Source organism: Sitodiplosis mosellana, unplaced genomic scaffold (genome assembly GCF_009176505.1).
Source record: "Sitodiplosis mosellana isolate CC-2019 unplaced genomic scaffold, AAFC_SMos_1.0 Smas_scaffold_6181, whole genome shotgun sequence".
Classification (NCBI taxonomy): domain Eukaryota; kingdom Metazoa; phylum Arthropoda; class Insecta; order Diptera; family Cecidomyiidae; genus Sitodiplosis; species Sitodiplosis mosellana.
Genome location: NW_022601422.1, coordinates 556,177 through 573,205, shown reverse-complemented (window position 1 = coordinate 573,205; position 17,029 = coordinate 556,177). Strand labels below are relative to the sequence as shown.

General features: G+C 36.5%; 1 protein-coding gene across 3 annotated transcripts in view; it reads left to right on the top strand.

The window, feature by feature from the left end:
• LOC129576113 (putative inorganic phosphate cotransporter) overlaps positions 1–17,029 on the top strand; it is a 33,962-nt gene that overhangs the window by 13,887 nt on the left and 3,046 nt on the right. For 2 of the 3 annotated variants that reach the window (XM_055460646.1, XM_055460647.1), the window contains exons 3-7: positions 13,795–13,976; positions 15,482–15,818; positions 15,886–16,112; positions 16,328–16,480; positions 16,572–16,704. In XM_055460646.1, the coding sequence (XP_055316621.1) occupies positions 13,795–13,976; positions 15,482–15,818; positions 15,886–16,112; positions 16,328–16,480; positions 16,572–16,704 (1,032 nt within the window). Of the gene's footprint in view, positions 1–400; positions 6,961–7,147; positions 7,493–13,794; positions 13,977–15,481; positions 15,819–15,885; positions 16,113–16,327; positions 16,481–16,571; positions 16,705–17,029 lie in introns of those variants that run through there. The other variant, XM_055460645.1, reaches the window with a different exon arrangement.

Here is a 17,029-nt window from a genome sequence, read left to right as displayed (position 1 = left end):
GAGAAATACTCATCATCACAGCAGCAGCAACAGCAACCGACCGAATGTCAAACGCTTTAAGCGACTATTTAACCGCAAATCCACCTATAGTCACTTTTTAGCACAAAACTATCTCGAGGGAAGTTATGATAAAAACAACAGCGGAATACTTCGTATACTGATTCATGTATTCGGTTGGAACTCGATTGACCGAAGCGCCATCTAAAGAGCCGATGGCGAGTTCGTGATGTCTATATGTTATACTTCAGTATGACGTTTGACAGAACGGAGAGTTTACTTGATTGTATTGTCATTAGCCTTAGATTATCTAGGTGGTGTTTGCGCTCAATATCAGTTGTCAAATTCAAAGTGAATAGGAGAGTTGAATAAAAACGTGCAATTCTCATCGTAAGAATGGAGATGAAAAAGGAATATTCATGCACACGTTGACGTTCACTTCATGAATGGAATTAAGATAAGCGCACAATTTCGACGATATACATCGATGGTGCGCGCGTTGAACAATACATTCCGTCAATATTTTTGGAATTCGTTTTGCGAAGCTATTTTGATTGCGGCGACAACGATCTCCGGCGATTTTTTTATCGAATGTGAAAGAGATAGAGAGTGACGACCACCGCGATAGTCTCGATCATTAAACGTCAAACCAACAACGCCACACATTTTGACGGGAACTACATTGATGAGTGTATTCAATGCAGTATCAAACATAGTCGTCATTGTGTTGTGTAGTGAAATAATAATAATTATTTGAATTTTAAATAAATAAAAATGTTTCGATTCTGTCAAATAAAATTGTGCAAATATGCCGCTGGCACACAAGACGAAAAAATTGCTTTCTTTCGGTAGATTAAACCCGTATTTAAAAAAAATTGTTTTTCTTTCATTTTCAATTGAGTTGTATGAGAGAAAATTACGGTTTTATATGATATATTGGAGTTTCCATAATTAAAAAAAAACACAAAATGTTAGATTCAAAATGGAAACTGGTTCGTGGCAGAATTGTTTTTTTTTTTTAATTTTGCGGACCATACTGAGAAAACGCTTGCGTTCGAATAGAAAACTACACTGAAACAGAAGTCGATTTGACATTAGCTGTCAAACCGGCAAGATGAACAAGTGCATTTGTTAAGTGAGCGCGTTCACTCCGTGTCAGCAGGTTTTGGACGAATTTCATTTTGCAAATGATGTTGTTGTTAGTGTAATGATACCCCCGCGGTGACGACAATCGGATCAAACGAATAAAAGCGATATTCAATTGCAATCGAAAATGCTGTATTGAGCGATTTTTCAGAACAAACATCTAAATTCATCAATCAGTTGATGATAAGATATAATTTCATGAATGATAGAATAAGTGTCTGTCAATTGAAGAAGGGACACACGCAAATATTCAAACTTCATTTCTTTGCTGTCGATAAACAATCAGCGCCGTCGGTTTCAATGCGAACAATTTGCATGTTAATATTGTGTGTGATTTGTGAAAAGAATGGTTCAAAGCAATCGCACGTTTTTGTTTGATTCGTGAGTTCCGATGATTAAAAATAGATAAAAGCCCTCTGGTTAAGTTGCATTTGCGTCACGTGAAATTATCTGCGCGCTATGCACCACACTAGTTATTGCTTTGCCCATGTATGTGTGTATGTGTGTGCATGAGTGTGTACGCCGTTTCGTCCGAGGGCAAGGAAGAAAATAGAAATCTAGCGCAAATGTTGTTTTTAATAATGATTGACTAAATTAAAAGGCGCGCGCACTTCTTATTCTCGGCCAATGTGACCCGAGATCTATTGATCATCCTCACATCATCAAATAGCAATATTGATTGGAACAATCAATTTAAAAAGTGCCAAATCTAATTCATATTCATTGCTAATGCGATCTGATTTCGTTAAATGAACTTCACAGCGACGACGGTGGTTTCGTGATGATAACGTGTAAATTGGCTCGTTTGTCAAAGTCCAAACGCAAATTTTTAATGATTTTGCTGACGTTTTTCTTTCTCCTTCTCGTCAATCGTTTCTCTCTCTCTCTCTCTCTCTCTCTCTCTCTCCCGCAAACCAAATTGTGTGACTCAAATCAAATTCTAAAAACGATTTGACAACGAAATGCGATTTCAACAATTGTTTTCGTTTCTCTGCTTGCGGGAATTGATTAAGAGCTTTTTGCCGAGCGCGCTCGCTTGCATAGAACTAAAAATATTCCGTTTCGACATCAGCATTTATTTTTAAGCCGAAAAAAGTAGCGAACATTGAAAAAAGAGTCGTGGCTTTCGATTTAATCAAGCCAGGAAATTTGAAATAAGTCCAAGTTGAGCGAATTCTTTGCGCGAAATAATCACATTTTGACGCAACACATCAAATGACAAGCGAGTTGTTTTTCTTTCGCTCTTTTTTCGTTTTCGTTTTGCTCTCGTCTCTCTCCTCTGTTTCGCTCGAACATTCGTAGGCCCGCTCATCGTTGTATATCGTGGATACGAAATTCTATCGTGCATGAGGTTTATCTTTGATATTCACGCTATCCGACGCATTTTAACTGCTTTGTCGCACGAGTTGATTGTTAACCAAATTGTAACGTTCCAATCGTTTCAAATGAATATTTGAGGGCTACAAGTTGACAGACGGGAATGTTACCGAGTGTTGATGATGATATGTTTGGCTGAGCGACCGTATGGCTTCGTTCATCAACATCGTATTGCTTTAAGTCTCTTTCACTTTATCGAATGGTGCAATTGGCAATAGCATTATCAATTTGACAAAGAGCGACAGAGGCAGAGAGCGAAATGGAAGAGAGACAGCGAAAAATTAGTCCAAAAATAAAAACGGAACATACGTAAATGAGAAACGAACACACAGAGAGAGAAAGAGAGAGAGTGCAAGAAATGGAATCGAGAAAAGAGAGAATTCCATCACACAAACACACATCTCAGTTGCGCCGGGCCTTAATACCTCGTGCTACGTTTTGAAGCGCCCGCGACATACAGTGCCGTTCTCGAGCACAATAGTTCTGTAAATATTTACGATTAATGTAAAGTATACGGTGCTAGGCCTCACACTATCGACGCAAATGAGAGAGAAAGGGAGAGAAAGAGAGAGAGAGAGAGTGCGGAGCTGAGAACTCGCGCACGCAACAGAGTGGCATATGTGTATGATGAGCACATGGAAGCACACATGCGGCACGCGAATATTTTGCTATATTTTTCTGTATTGATGATATGAGAACGGGCCAACACACACATATGTTCAGCTCGCTCTCATTCGGTTCGACTTCTTACTCTGACAAAAGTGAGCAAAATGAAGATTGAACTGAAATGGAATCGTATGGCACAGAAGAAATGTGAAGTTCCTATGTGAATTTGCCTTTAGAAATAACGAAAAACTATTGAATTTGTTAAGCCGCCATGTCATTCGCTTATCGTGCGATTGTATCCTTACACAATTGAAAAACCGCATCGCATCATCGATGATAAAATAGAAACAGAACACACAACACACATTTGAACGAGAATCAACTGAAGCTCTGACTTGTTGAATTGCTCTCTCTCTCTCTCCGTCTCTCTTTTATGTTATAAATATGAATGTGGCAATTCACACAGATATGTTGATGAGCAACAGACTGAACGATGTGCGATAGCGGGAGGGAAAGAGAGTCAGAACGAAACTGAACTGAACGATTTAAATGAAATACACGAAAAAAAATATCTGCACATGTTGTGGCTGTGATCGTTCTCATTTATATCCAAGTTTTTTTTTAAGTGTTCTGTTTGTTTTATATCGGTTATGGGTATGTGTGGGGTCTGTCGTAATGCGAGCATGCGATACAGAGTACGAAAGAGAAAAATGCATCGAGTGAACGGAAAGAGTGAATGAGTGAGAGACACATACACACACACACAGAGAGAGAGAGAGAGAGAGAGAGAATGAGAGAGCTGTCGTTCGTGTACACGGACTACAACAGCGATAACAATCGAAGCAAACGATTCCGATTCTATCCGCGTGCGATTGCTCGCGTAACAACAACAAACCAGTGTAACCATCTCACCAACAAACCGACAACAGCGATTTATTCTGACAATACCCTCACTCGACACTCCACGGAACCATTCAATATTTATTCAAAGTGTGAATCGCAATCAAAGCACCAGGCAGACAAAGCTACAGCCCGGGATACGGCTCAAAGTGTTCGACAAAGTTTATTTTCTTTGATTAACATCTTTATAAAATTAACTTCATTTTTTTTCTATCCAATGTCCAATCAACAACAACCGAAAAATTTTGTTTGCAAAAATTGTGAATTTTAAAAGAGAGTTTAACAGAAGAAAAAAATCAATATTCTGTAAACAAAGTGTTTTCAAAAGAAAAAAAAAAATAATCGAGTCATTGCTAAAATATAGTGTGTCATGCAAATAGTCAAGTGCACTTCGGGAATCAACACGGATCCGAGTTTCGTCAATCAATTGAAAGCAAATTGAAATTTCATAGAAAAATAGAAAAGAGAGGCTGTTCAAAAGTTTAAAAGCGGAAGTTAAACAAAAACAAATTATTGCATCTATCGTGGCAATTCGGTGCATCAGGCCAGAAAGTCTAAAGTAAAAGGATCTTGTGATCCACCTGATCGTTACGTGTTCGCTTCAATCCGACGAATAATAGAGACAAGTGTGAGCAAATACCAATTAAAAGCAAAATTTCATCTATTTCATTCTCGTAACGATCTAACCCTGAAAAGTGGCACCAGAACATATTTCAACGCGAAAAAAATCGAGTGAATACAGAAATCAGATTTAATCATATTTTTTCTGACAATCCAAAGAGAAAAAGAGACAGTTCAGAGGGGATATTCTCTGAATGACACTCACAAGCCATCAATAGGAAGAGCCAAAACGTATAACGAGAAGAAAGAGAGAAGCGAAGAAAAAAATCGAACACACGTTTTTTTTTTCTTTTCCTTAGTTGTTTCAATTTTATCGCGCTCACTGCCGATTTGGTTTCGGTGTGTTTGGGTGCGTGTGGTGTAGATTACAGCATGTCTACGGTCTGTTGAGAGAAGAAGAAAAACGCAAACACAAAATAGCGGTGCGCATACTTTATTCGTCCGTGTGTACATGCGACACACGTTCTTCACCGAAAAACTTTATTATTAGTACAAATTCGAAATAATCCACAGAGTAAAAGAGAAAGACAGATGCACCGATCGTGTTTGTGTATGAAAGAAAGAGACACACACAAACGAGAACGCTGAGTAGAAAAAAAATTGAACGGAGAGAAGAAAAAAAATTCAAATAACGAAACGTAAACTGTTTCACACAGAAAAATATGCAGCCGAAATCAAAACGAGTGTAAAGTAATAAATACACACAGAGAAAATAAATATATAATACACGCTGAGTGAAGAGAGCGACTGGGCGAGAAAAAGAGACAACGAAACGCTTTCGATAGAACGAAGCGAACAAGTATTCGGCGGTTCGGAATAGATTCAACAAAGCGTTCGAGAGAGAAAAAAAAGCAACAACAAAAAAATAACACGGACGACAATTTTCGTGTTAGAACTAGTGTGAAGAAATCAACAGTCAACGGCTATTACGAGAATTAATATTCGCTATTTTCCATTGTTTCCCTTTAATATTGATTACGGATAACAGCTGCGGCCAACGAAAAAAAGAGAGAGCGACAACAGAAACACTTTCGTTAGTTTCAGTCGATACGCTGTGAAAAGGGTGACAGCTCTCAGCTATACTAATATTCCAAGACGGAAATCGATAAAAAACAACGCAAAATATTCCGGGAGAATTACAGGCATTTGTTCAGCCGATTGAAGTCCTTCAGCAAAACGAAGAAGAAAAAAAAACCATACACACAACAATTGTGTCTAAACAGCAGCAACCAGTGAAACGAAAACACTAACCAACAAAAATTTCAACAAACGACACATAAAAAAAACCGCGCATACACTCACACACTCACACACATACAAACGAAGAAAAGAGAGTGAGAGACGTGTATACACCGACGAACACCAACGAGAACGTCATTCATTAGAGCCGAAGGCACATGCATTCGTCGTGAGACCGTCGCCAGTGTAGTTGATACAGTTTTGTTATGGTTTTAACGTAAATAACCCGTGTGGAGACAGTCGCATAAAATTGCAACACCAAATTAAACTGTTGAATTTCACAAAGAGACGCGCATCGGGCGCACACACTAAATTCAACGAAATATTATTTAAAAACAAAAATTATACACATACAAAATAACAAACACATATTTAAATTAAAAGAAGAAAAATAAACGGGTGAAAAACGAAGTCGAATTCCAAGTTAGCGCACGCGAGCGAAAGGATACACGGAAATAAATAAATAAAAGAAACGGATTTTTAAATAATAATTTATAATTTATTTTTTTAAAAAACGTCGAAAGAGTATATATTGTATTTTAAGTGACAGCTGGTAATGGACAGAAGATGAGACATGTTTTGGCATAAAAGCGTCCGCAAAAAGATTAAAAAACGCGCCTAAGTTTTTGTGTTTAACACGATTTGTTTGCTGCGAACGAGCTGAAGCGAGATTTTTTTCTCGAAAATAACTTACGCACTTGCCACAGTTTTTCCACTGCGAAGAACATATGACACACAAGCACACACAATTACCAACGCAACTCTAAGCTATAATCATCGAACGCATAGAAAATTCCCATTGAATTGTGTCATAATCAAGTACGAAAATCGTCTGGTGTGTCAAAGTGCCGGTTCACTCAAATGCGCGAACAATCAATAATCAGAATTATACAAATTATCGTAAAAGGGCGTGCAATCGATCTGTGATTTTGTTGATTTTTCTTTGTTTTTTTTTTTGTAATTATTTTTGTTTTGTTGTTATTTGTTATAAAAGTAATTTTTTGTTTATTCGACGGTTAAAAAAGAGAATTATCGTCTTTAAGTCAGCGACACATTTTTGTTGTTCAAGAAATGGTAAATATCTTTCAATCAAATGAAAACAAAAACTCATTCGAAATTTGTTTCGTTTTTTTTTTTTTCGAATGAAAATTTAGAAAAATCATAAACGATTGCGAACGACGGCACTTTATAAACGATAAAAAAGTGAAAGTTTCTAACTAAAGCACACACACTCTCTCTCTCCCTCTCTGTGTCTTTTCAGAATTATTCTTTCGATTTTTGAAACCATCAACGTTGTTTTATAGAAACGAAACGATACCAGAAATTGAATTAGATAAAACGAACACTAGACAATCAAATTGATTTTTAGTGATTTTCGGATTTAGAAAAAGATCAAAATCGAAAAAACCACTATTTTTTTTTAACGAGATCAAAGCTAAGACAAAGTTGAACAATACCCTTTTAAAAGAAAAAAAAAAACTTTGAAGAAAGAAAGAAATCAAATCCATCCTTACAATGCGGATCAGCGAAGAGAATCGTCGCCGAAACGGGCATGTGCTTATTTGGGATCAACCAGAATTGTCGCTCGACGACAAAAAGAGTAAAAGTAAGAATTTCTACACATTTTTAACAAGTAACACTTTTATATTCGTTCCATTCGTGATTCAAATCGTTTTTCGGTATCATAATCCATACATGTGCTAACATGGTAATCTATTCGATACTGAATTATGGTTTTACTGCGTGTGCTCTAACATGACATTTTTTTTTGCACACATATTTGTGATGAATTGTTGTGATTGCGTTGAGAATGTGTCAAAATCGGTGAAATACTCAAGTGTATATAAATAAGAGACTTAGACGTTGACTCGATCTTAGTGGAAATATCTGGAATGAAATTTATTATCAGTTTAAATGTGTTTAAAAACCGTTTTTATGTCTTTTGAAACTCATGATCAGCTCAAAATTATGCTCTATTTTCAATCCAAATCCCAAGTTGGACAGGGTAAATGAAATCAAAAAGGGGGAAAAAAAATCCAAATTAACCTTTGTTTGTGCCATTCAAATCATTGTTCTAATCCAATTTGAAAATCAACCAAGAAAGAAGAGCCAGCATTAAATGGTGTAATCTGTATTTGTCGTCAAGTTTGTTCTTTCTGCACACAGAATTGTGTCAATATTCACATTTACGGAAAGATATCAAACACTAAATCTGTGATTTTTGTTCGCACTTTTTGTGATTTTTCTTCTGTATGTCGGTAAATTCTCAAGAGTCGATGTGATGCAAAACAACGAGCCATTGGTTTGTAATACCAAAATTCCATTTCGTTCTACAATATTTGTTAAACGTGCGCGCACATCTTTGATCTATTTTCCACCGCAAAGAAGCGGGCGATAAAGAGATATCACGAGAGGTGTGAATGAACTTTTGACAAATATATGTTTGCAGATCATTTTTATATATACGTTACGGTGACCGGTCATAACTTCCCTCATACAAAATGAATGGAGAATTTATGACCGAAATGACGGAGAAAATAATTCCATTTCCAATTTGGACATAACTTCCCCATCGAAAAAATTTTGATTAGAGAAAATATGTCCGAATATCAGAAGAATTTATATCCAAATGCACAGAGAAAAATGAGGCTACGTTCAACACCACAGAACATTGCAAAGTGTCAAAATGCAACAGTATTTGTGAAAATCATAACAAATGTTCAGATTAGTATTTGTATGGAACGCACCCAAATTCGTACTATATTGACAGCCAAACATTTGTTGCGATTTTCACAAATACTGTTGTAAAATGCCAAAATTATGTTTTTGTATTGGTGAAACCATGTTGGATTTCTCTCTGTGTGCATATGGACATATTTTCCCGGGGAAATTATTATCAAAAATGCTGTGAAATTATTTCCAAATAAAAATGGACATAATTTTCCCACGTATTTTTCACCGAATAATTGCTGTAGGTACATAAATAATGAAATTAGCGTCACTTGAAGCGTGATTATTGAATCTAAAAAAATTTGGCCCAAAATATTTGTTTGTTTTTGTTTTATTTGTTCACCGCTTTTTTGTTTACAACTTATTTTTATTTTTCCATTTTATTTATTCACAGCCAAGCAAAAAATTTAAAAAAAGTTTATAAAAAGATAAAGAAATTGCCTAAAAGGCCGTCAAACTGTCAATAGTTCAAATAGCCTTTTGTAAACGTGTAAAGAATTAAGGCCATTAGAAGAATTTGGCATTGCAACGACGGCATAACGACTATAACGACATTTGATTTATTGCATACAAAAATGAAAAGTTTTTCGTCTAAATCTAAACAAATCCCTTGCGTGTTGCGTTTACTCCAACCGACCCAAAATTCCAAGAATTCTGGGCTAATCATCACATTTCTCATTCTCCTTCTCTTCTTCAATGTACCGATGTCCGAATGGTTTATGCATATAACATTGGAGATGATAATTCCATTTCAGATTTGGACATAACATCGCAACATATTTTTATGAATGAATCTCATCGAATTTGTCGATATTCACACGAATAAATGTTATAAGTTTCAAAATTGTTCGATTACATATGATTCCCCAATTTGGCATGATCGAATTTTTTTTATTGCTCTCGAAACAGGAATTGAATCTGGAGGCTAAATGATTATGATTATAAGATTTTATGATGATTTTGTGAAGTGTGATATTCAATTTGATGTGTGACGCAATACCTGAAAAAAAAAAAAATACTGACCGTTGGTTATGCGATGTTTATAGAACAGAATTTGATACAAAATCAACATTTTATCGGTTGGAACGTGCGAGAGAGCTACACTTCGTTTTAAAACAAACTACATACGAGTGATATAATAGATAGGTGATACACACACAGTCACCGTCGTCGCGCTACAGTTTGCCTATATATTTTTAGTACGCCACGTGATGCTGACTCCCCTGAAACCACAGTAAAAATAACACGAGTTTCCCTTCTTGCTCTCTCTCTCTCTTTCTCTCTCTCTCTCTCTGTGTGTCTGTCTGACTGACACTCTTAGCGTTAACTTCTAACATTCAGTGATAATGCGAGTGAGGTTTGACTTTTCGGTGTGCGCGTGAAATCATATTTTTGTTGTTGTTTTGTTTTCGTGAATAATTATATCGAATTCAATTCGAGGAAAGGAATACGTTTGTGATGCAGTTTGTCGTCACCTGAACTGCATTGCAAATATCACGATTGACTTTCGAATTAATCGGTATATAGTCGTCGTCGCACGCGCGATAAAACACAAATAAAAGGCAAAGGCGGCCAGAAGCAAAGGAAAAAAAAACGACGCAAAATTACGAGAACCTAATGGGACTTCCCTATCGAAAGAATTGTTGAGTTTGTTGTTTTCTTCTTCTTCTTTGCTTTTGCATTTCGTTTTGCTAGCAGATTTGATCTAAATTGTGGTGTACTTGAACTTCGCGTGTTCAGGTAAACGATTAGCGACTCGTTTTGTTCCCTTGCTATTTGTTCACGTCAAAGTACATTGTTTTTGAAGGAATGATCGACGTGTGATAGGTTCATTAAATCTCATATTAATTAAAAAATTTGCAACAAATTATTTTCAATTAATTGGTCTCTCCTTTTGTACTGCATCTTGGAATGGAAAACGGTTGCTCTTTTTGTATTTTCAAGTGAAAAAAAATTTGCATTCGTACTCACCAAAATAAATGATTCTAAATGTGTATAGATTGAAGCGACAAAAAAAGTGTTTCTAAAAACAACCCCCGATAATGAGAAACGAAACTATTTTTAGCTGCTGCACTCTTTTCCATTTGCAAATTAGTCAAATTCAAAACCAAAAACGGACTGTCGTCTGCTCAAATTGTGCATGTTGCATATGGCGAATGTAAAACGGCATGATCACCTCAAATGATTGCACTTGCGATTTCAAATTCTGCATCTGTTAAATTGGCGTTTATGAAGAACACGCGTGCATACACGTACACCGACACTGATGACATTCATTCCCCGAACAACAACTGAACTGTTGTGACAAAGAAGAAAAAAAATGTGGCGCGAAGCACAAGTATGCAATTGATGGCAATTTGTTCACACATTTTATATCACCCAACATAGCCTAATGATCGAATCGGTTATTATGCATGCGATTTGTGCGTATACTTCTATCGTAAATACTAAAGTCATTGCGACTGGTTTCCATTCAATTTTATGATTCGGTTTTTTTCTCGTTCGTCTCACTCGTTCATATTGTAAAATGTTTCATGAATATTCATTGGCGCTGTAATGCTGTCGTTTTTTTTCTTCTTATGTGTGTATGTGATCTTTATGGAATAGTTGTCGACAAATTGAAGACGAATTTTTCGCCTAACGTCGACCATTTTTATTTCTTCTTCTAAATGTTAAATATGGTTGATCGATACTAATTTCATCGCGCAATCGTTCTTTATTTATTCTAATGATTCACACCTCTTTTTTTCGTACTGTCTCAATTTGCGACACCAAAATCTGTATGCTGTTTATCGGTGTGAGTTTTTGCAGCTTTGAGTTGAACGTTTCATTTTTATCGTTTTATATCAATTGGTAATTGAGCTCAATGCGTGTTTACCTAGCCGGATGCAAAAACACACTAATCCCCCGAATGTTATTTGTCACGGAATTTTTTTTTATGATAAATCGCTGTAATGAGAATATTGCGCAAATGTTGTTTTTTTCTTGGGAAAATTTGCTATGACGTCATATTCGTTCTAATTTCCAATGTTTCTGACCGAAGCATTTTGACCCAATCGCAATGATGAAACATTCTTTCATCGGCGGCGGCAGCCGCACAAAAGAGATGATGCCGAGATAACATCGCCTCATTTGATAAACCGAAATTATCTCCAAATTCTGAGGGCCGAATAAATCATGCCAACTTATAAAGAGATCAGGTGAAAAAAAAAAAAACAAGATAGAGGTAGAAAGAACAAGAACATGACGTGTCGCATTTGCAGTTATTGCATCAAAAAATTTGAAGACATGATAAAAAAAATGAGATCATGAAAGAATATCGAAATCGAACACATTCATAAACTCTGAGAGAGAGAAAGGGAGAATGAAACACCGGGGAAGAAAGAGTTGTACTTTTCCATCGGATGGGTAATATATTCTTCTCTGTGGTTCTCTGCTCTGATGGATTTTGCCACATACTCATTCATCAAAATCGAGAAACTTCTTTTGTCTCGCGTCTCAATAATCGTTGAATAGTTCCACCGTCGTTCAAGTTTTCCGTGGCTCAAACAAAATGTGCCTCTCTTATCATATACACTGAATGGAATGTATCAGAAAAACAATAACAAGATAACGAACTCCAATGTATACCGAATCTTTTTTTTATCATTTTAATTCGAATGAAACGATTCAAATGAACGTAATCTAGACAACAAACAGTACAATGGATGACATCGACGGTGCAAGCCCCATCTGACTAATGTTTCTTTACGCTGGTGAACACAGAAAACGAAAAAAAAAAAACAGACACAAATCAAGCACCTTCACATCGAAATCGAGACGATGTAAACAACGCACAATCATACGGAAATTTAATCGAAATATCTGGTCATGAGTGATTTCGCGGCGGCAATTCAGTTCATGATTCATTCAGCGGAAATAATCGTGTGTGCACTTGTTACATTACAAAGTACTCGCAATGATTTTTCGCAATAATTCAGTCTAGAAGAGTGTGATTATAAATCTGTCGGCTGAGCAATAACGACAGCGGCGGTGCATTGCACCGTGTACCCAGTTCATGGCTATACTTCAATCAAATTATATATTGCGATATTGATAGTGGATATGCGACCGTCGATTAAAACTGTCAGAATAGTTCTTTTGAACAGATCATTTCTTCATTCATAATTTTTTTACAATTATACAGATGAGGAAAGTCCCTTTTGGAATGTGATTAATTTTCCATATCTTTTAGAAATTCACTATGTCTGTTTCGATGGCAAAATATTCGAACGGAATCAAGGCGATTACAAAAACTCAACATTTTTCTAATTCTCTGAATATTTCGGAGCAAAGAATGAGATAATTGCAGAAAATGTGCGTCGATTTCATTTGTATGAGCGAATTGAATCTTTTTTTCTTTCTTCTGAACCGTTTCTACGCTGATAATGAGCTTACACCCAAAATGACTAATGTCGTAATGCTCAACCTCCCCCAGAGAATGATGAGAACTCGCGCTTTTGTAAGCCTATCCTCCCCTCTTCCTCGTTCAAATTCCTCGAAAAAACCGTGAATTACCATTCAACTAGTACTACGTCAACAACTAGTGGAAATTTTTCCCGAATGAACAACGCAAAAAACAACACAACAAATGTTTTGATTTGTAAAATGCCGGCCATTTAGAGTCATGTGTGTACAAACGATGAGCATCGCAGCTGGAACAAAATTTCTTTTGAAAATGGAGGCAACATCGCATAGTGTCAAAAGTTATCTCGGCTGACAGTCCAAGTGCGGTATGATGATGCCAACTTGTACGGCTGCTTCTTTTTTTTTTGATAATGAGTAGAAATTGTCATCATTTCGGAACGAAAACGAGAAAAGGCAGTCAATGCTGTGAGAAAGCGCTTGAACCGTTTATTTTTTATTCTTATTTCCTCTGTAACCATGACATTCTTAAACTTGGGGTTTAATGTTGAACTGTACACACACGCTGACATCTGCTTTTGCGATGAACTTTATCCCATTCGTATATGCCAACTATATTTGAATGTATTGATTATGACACTTTAGTATAAAAGTAAACTCCATACTATTGTGTGTGTAGAAAAAGAAAAACAAATCGAATGTAAACAATTTAAGTCTATTTTGTGTATTTGAAGCGAATATTTATATTATTCTTTCTTTTTTGTTTCATTTCAGAAATGTTCGGGACAAGGCATTTTGTCACATTTATGCTGTTCCTCGGCATGGCCAATGCGTATGTGATGCGAACAAATATGTCCGTTGCCATTGTTGCAATGGTGAATCACACAGCCATCGAACGTGGACACAAAGACGTGGAAGACGATGAATGCCCAAATTATATCAACACAACCGTACATGTAAGCTACTTAACATTGGTTTTAATCTAGCCTCAGTATTTGTCTGGAAAATCCAATTTTAAGCCATATATTTAACGCACTTCAATATTTATTATGCTTAAATATACTAACACGCACTTTGCGCGCGCATTCGAGGAAACCGATGACTGCATTGGGCAAACACACAAAACACATACACTGAACCAACCTAACCAAAGTGAGAACATTTTGAAAATCGATAGACACAACTGAAGAAGAAGAATAAAACTCGAATATACATATATACGAATATAATTCTGATTACATTGTGATATGACTTTGTTCAAGGTGAACAAATAGTCTCTTTCTCTCTCTCTCTCTCTCTCTCTCGCTCTCTCTCTCTCACACACACACATAGACAAATAAAGAATCGCGTTCGCGAAACTAACGGCGAGCTTATACGATTGGCCATTTCATATACTTCTTCTTCATATCGTGATAGCACACAGTCGAATTTAAAACAAATTCAGTATACAGCAGAAGAAAAGTGAGGCAAAAACAATACATTCATGCCATTTCAACGTTGCCAGTTTGAAATGAATTTCTTATTGTTTTTTTTTTTCGAGAGAATTGCCAGAGCGCGCGATTGTTTGCTTTAGATCTTCATATATATTGCTCGTAATGACAAGTCAACAGGCATTCAGCAGGCACAAAAAGAACAATTGGCAAACACTTAACGTGACGTAACGTGAAGAGTTGCAATGCGAGCGCGAGAACGCATCGCATTACTGTCGCCAGTTGCTGCGGTTGCAACTGATATATTGAACAGAGTACAGTTGAGTAAACACACACACGCACACATATATACACCAGATACCTTCTTCGTTGCTCTGTTTAGTTTTGTTTTTTCCGTCGGGTTTCATAAGCGGAGCACAAATCAGAGTCAGACGACACAAAATGAATGGGTTGCGATGAAAATAAATCCAAATTTAATCCGAAGTGGTAGACTCATTCATTCCGAATCAAGAAGTTGAATCAGCTGAAACTGATCCATATTCGTTCCACACATTTTTCTTAAATGAACAATGAACTCATGGAATTTTTTATCTCGTAAACTGAAGAACGCATTCTGAGCCCTGATTTTGACAGTTGTATTTATCGAACTTTTATTTAACTTTCACATGCTGAAAACAAACCGAGATAAGAATAATGTGTCATATAGCGAACAAAATAAAAACTATTGTGCTCTTTGAACACATTCGATATCCATTCTATGAAACCAAACAAAAAAAATATAGCGAAACAATTGATATGATTCACTGAGAATAAAAGTAACTAATTAAATGTTCGCCAGTCCAACCGCAACACAAAACAGTCGCCGAACAAAGCGAAACATAGTTCTGTTACTCGATCAAGAAGGAACATGGGATTTTTATATACATTTAATAAGTTACTTTTATTCTCAGTGAATCATATGTCATTTTAAGGATGCCAACACATTGAGACGGGAATTAAATGAATCACATTTCAAATGTTTTCGATTTCAGCACGACGAAAAGGATGGCGAATTCGAATGGGATTCAGCAACGCAGGGCTACATTTTGTCATCATTTTTCTACGGTTATGTTCTCACACAAATTCCATTCGGAATGTTGGCGAAGCGATTTGGTGCATTGGGTTTTCTCGGATGGGGTATGCTCATCAATTCTGTGTTCGCCTTTGTAGTTCCGGTTGCCGCTCGTGAAGGTGGAGTTTATTGGCTGTGCGTTGTACGCTTTATTCAAGGCTTAGGTGAAGGACCAATTGTGCCATGTACGCATGCCATGTTGGCCAAATGGATTCCGCCCAACGAACGTTCACGAATGGGTGCTGCCGTTTATGCAGGTAAATTAGCCGTTCTAGTCAATGTTATTTTTATTTCTAATTTCTTTTTCTAATTTGTTTGTTGCAGGTGCACAATTCGGTACGATTATCTCAATGCCATTATCAGGTCTTCTATCAGCCTATGGATTTGATGGTGGTTGGCCATCAATCTTTTATGTGTTCGGTGCTGTTGGTGTGGTCTGGTCCGTGGCTTTCCTCATTTTCGTTTATGAAGATCCATCAACGCATCCAAGCATCGATGAAAAAGAAAAGAAATATATCAATAGTGCGCTATGGGGAACAACCAATGTAACCGTAAGTTCAATTGTTATTTTATTTTGGCTTTGTCCACGGCTGAAAATGGTGCACTGCTCGAATTATCATTGTTTATCGTACAATGGAAACTCGAACACCATATCGATTGTACAGAGATATCGATTTTCATGGTGGCGCATCGGTCACATTCTATTTAAATTTGCAACACAAATAAATTAACACACACACACACACACATAATGTTTTCCTCACAGCAATCACCTCCGGTGCCTTACTGGAAAATCATGACATCGCTGCCTTTCTATGCGATATTATTCGCACACATGGGTCAAAATTACGGCTATGAAACCTTGATGACTGAGTTACCAACATACATGAAACAAGTGCTTCGGTTTTCAATCAAAGAAGTAAGCATTGAACTTTGATTTATTGCACGGTTTACGGAAGGGAACTTGTTTAATCTCGGCAAAACTAACAAACATTTTATTTTGCTTACAGAATGGTGTATTGTCGGCGCTTCCATATTTGGCTATGTGGATATTCTCAATGTTCATTTCCGTTATTGCTGACTGGATGACATATTCTGAACGATTCTCACACACGAGCACTCGTAAAATTATAAATTCATTGGGTAAGATTCATTGAATTCTAAAAGAAATGAACGGGTGAGATTGAAAACAAGACATATTCTGGGAATATATATGAATGATACAAAAACGAATGATTTTTTTAAAGTGTAACACCGTGTGTTACATTTCAATAAAATTTGTTTTCCATGATTCACTTTGAAAAACGTTTGCGGCGATGTTTCGTTGCATTTATCTGATTTTCTTCGCATGTTTTGTTTCAATATATTTTTAATTGATGTTACAGTTCGATAAATTGTCGCAATTAGATAATATTATTAAGTTTTTGCATATGGAAATATCTCGAAAACGGCTGGGTAAAACGGCAAA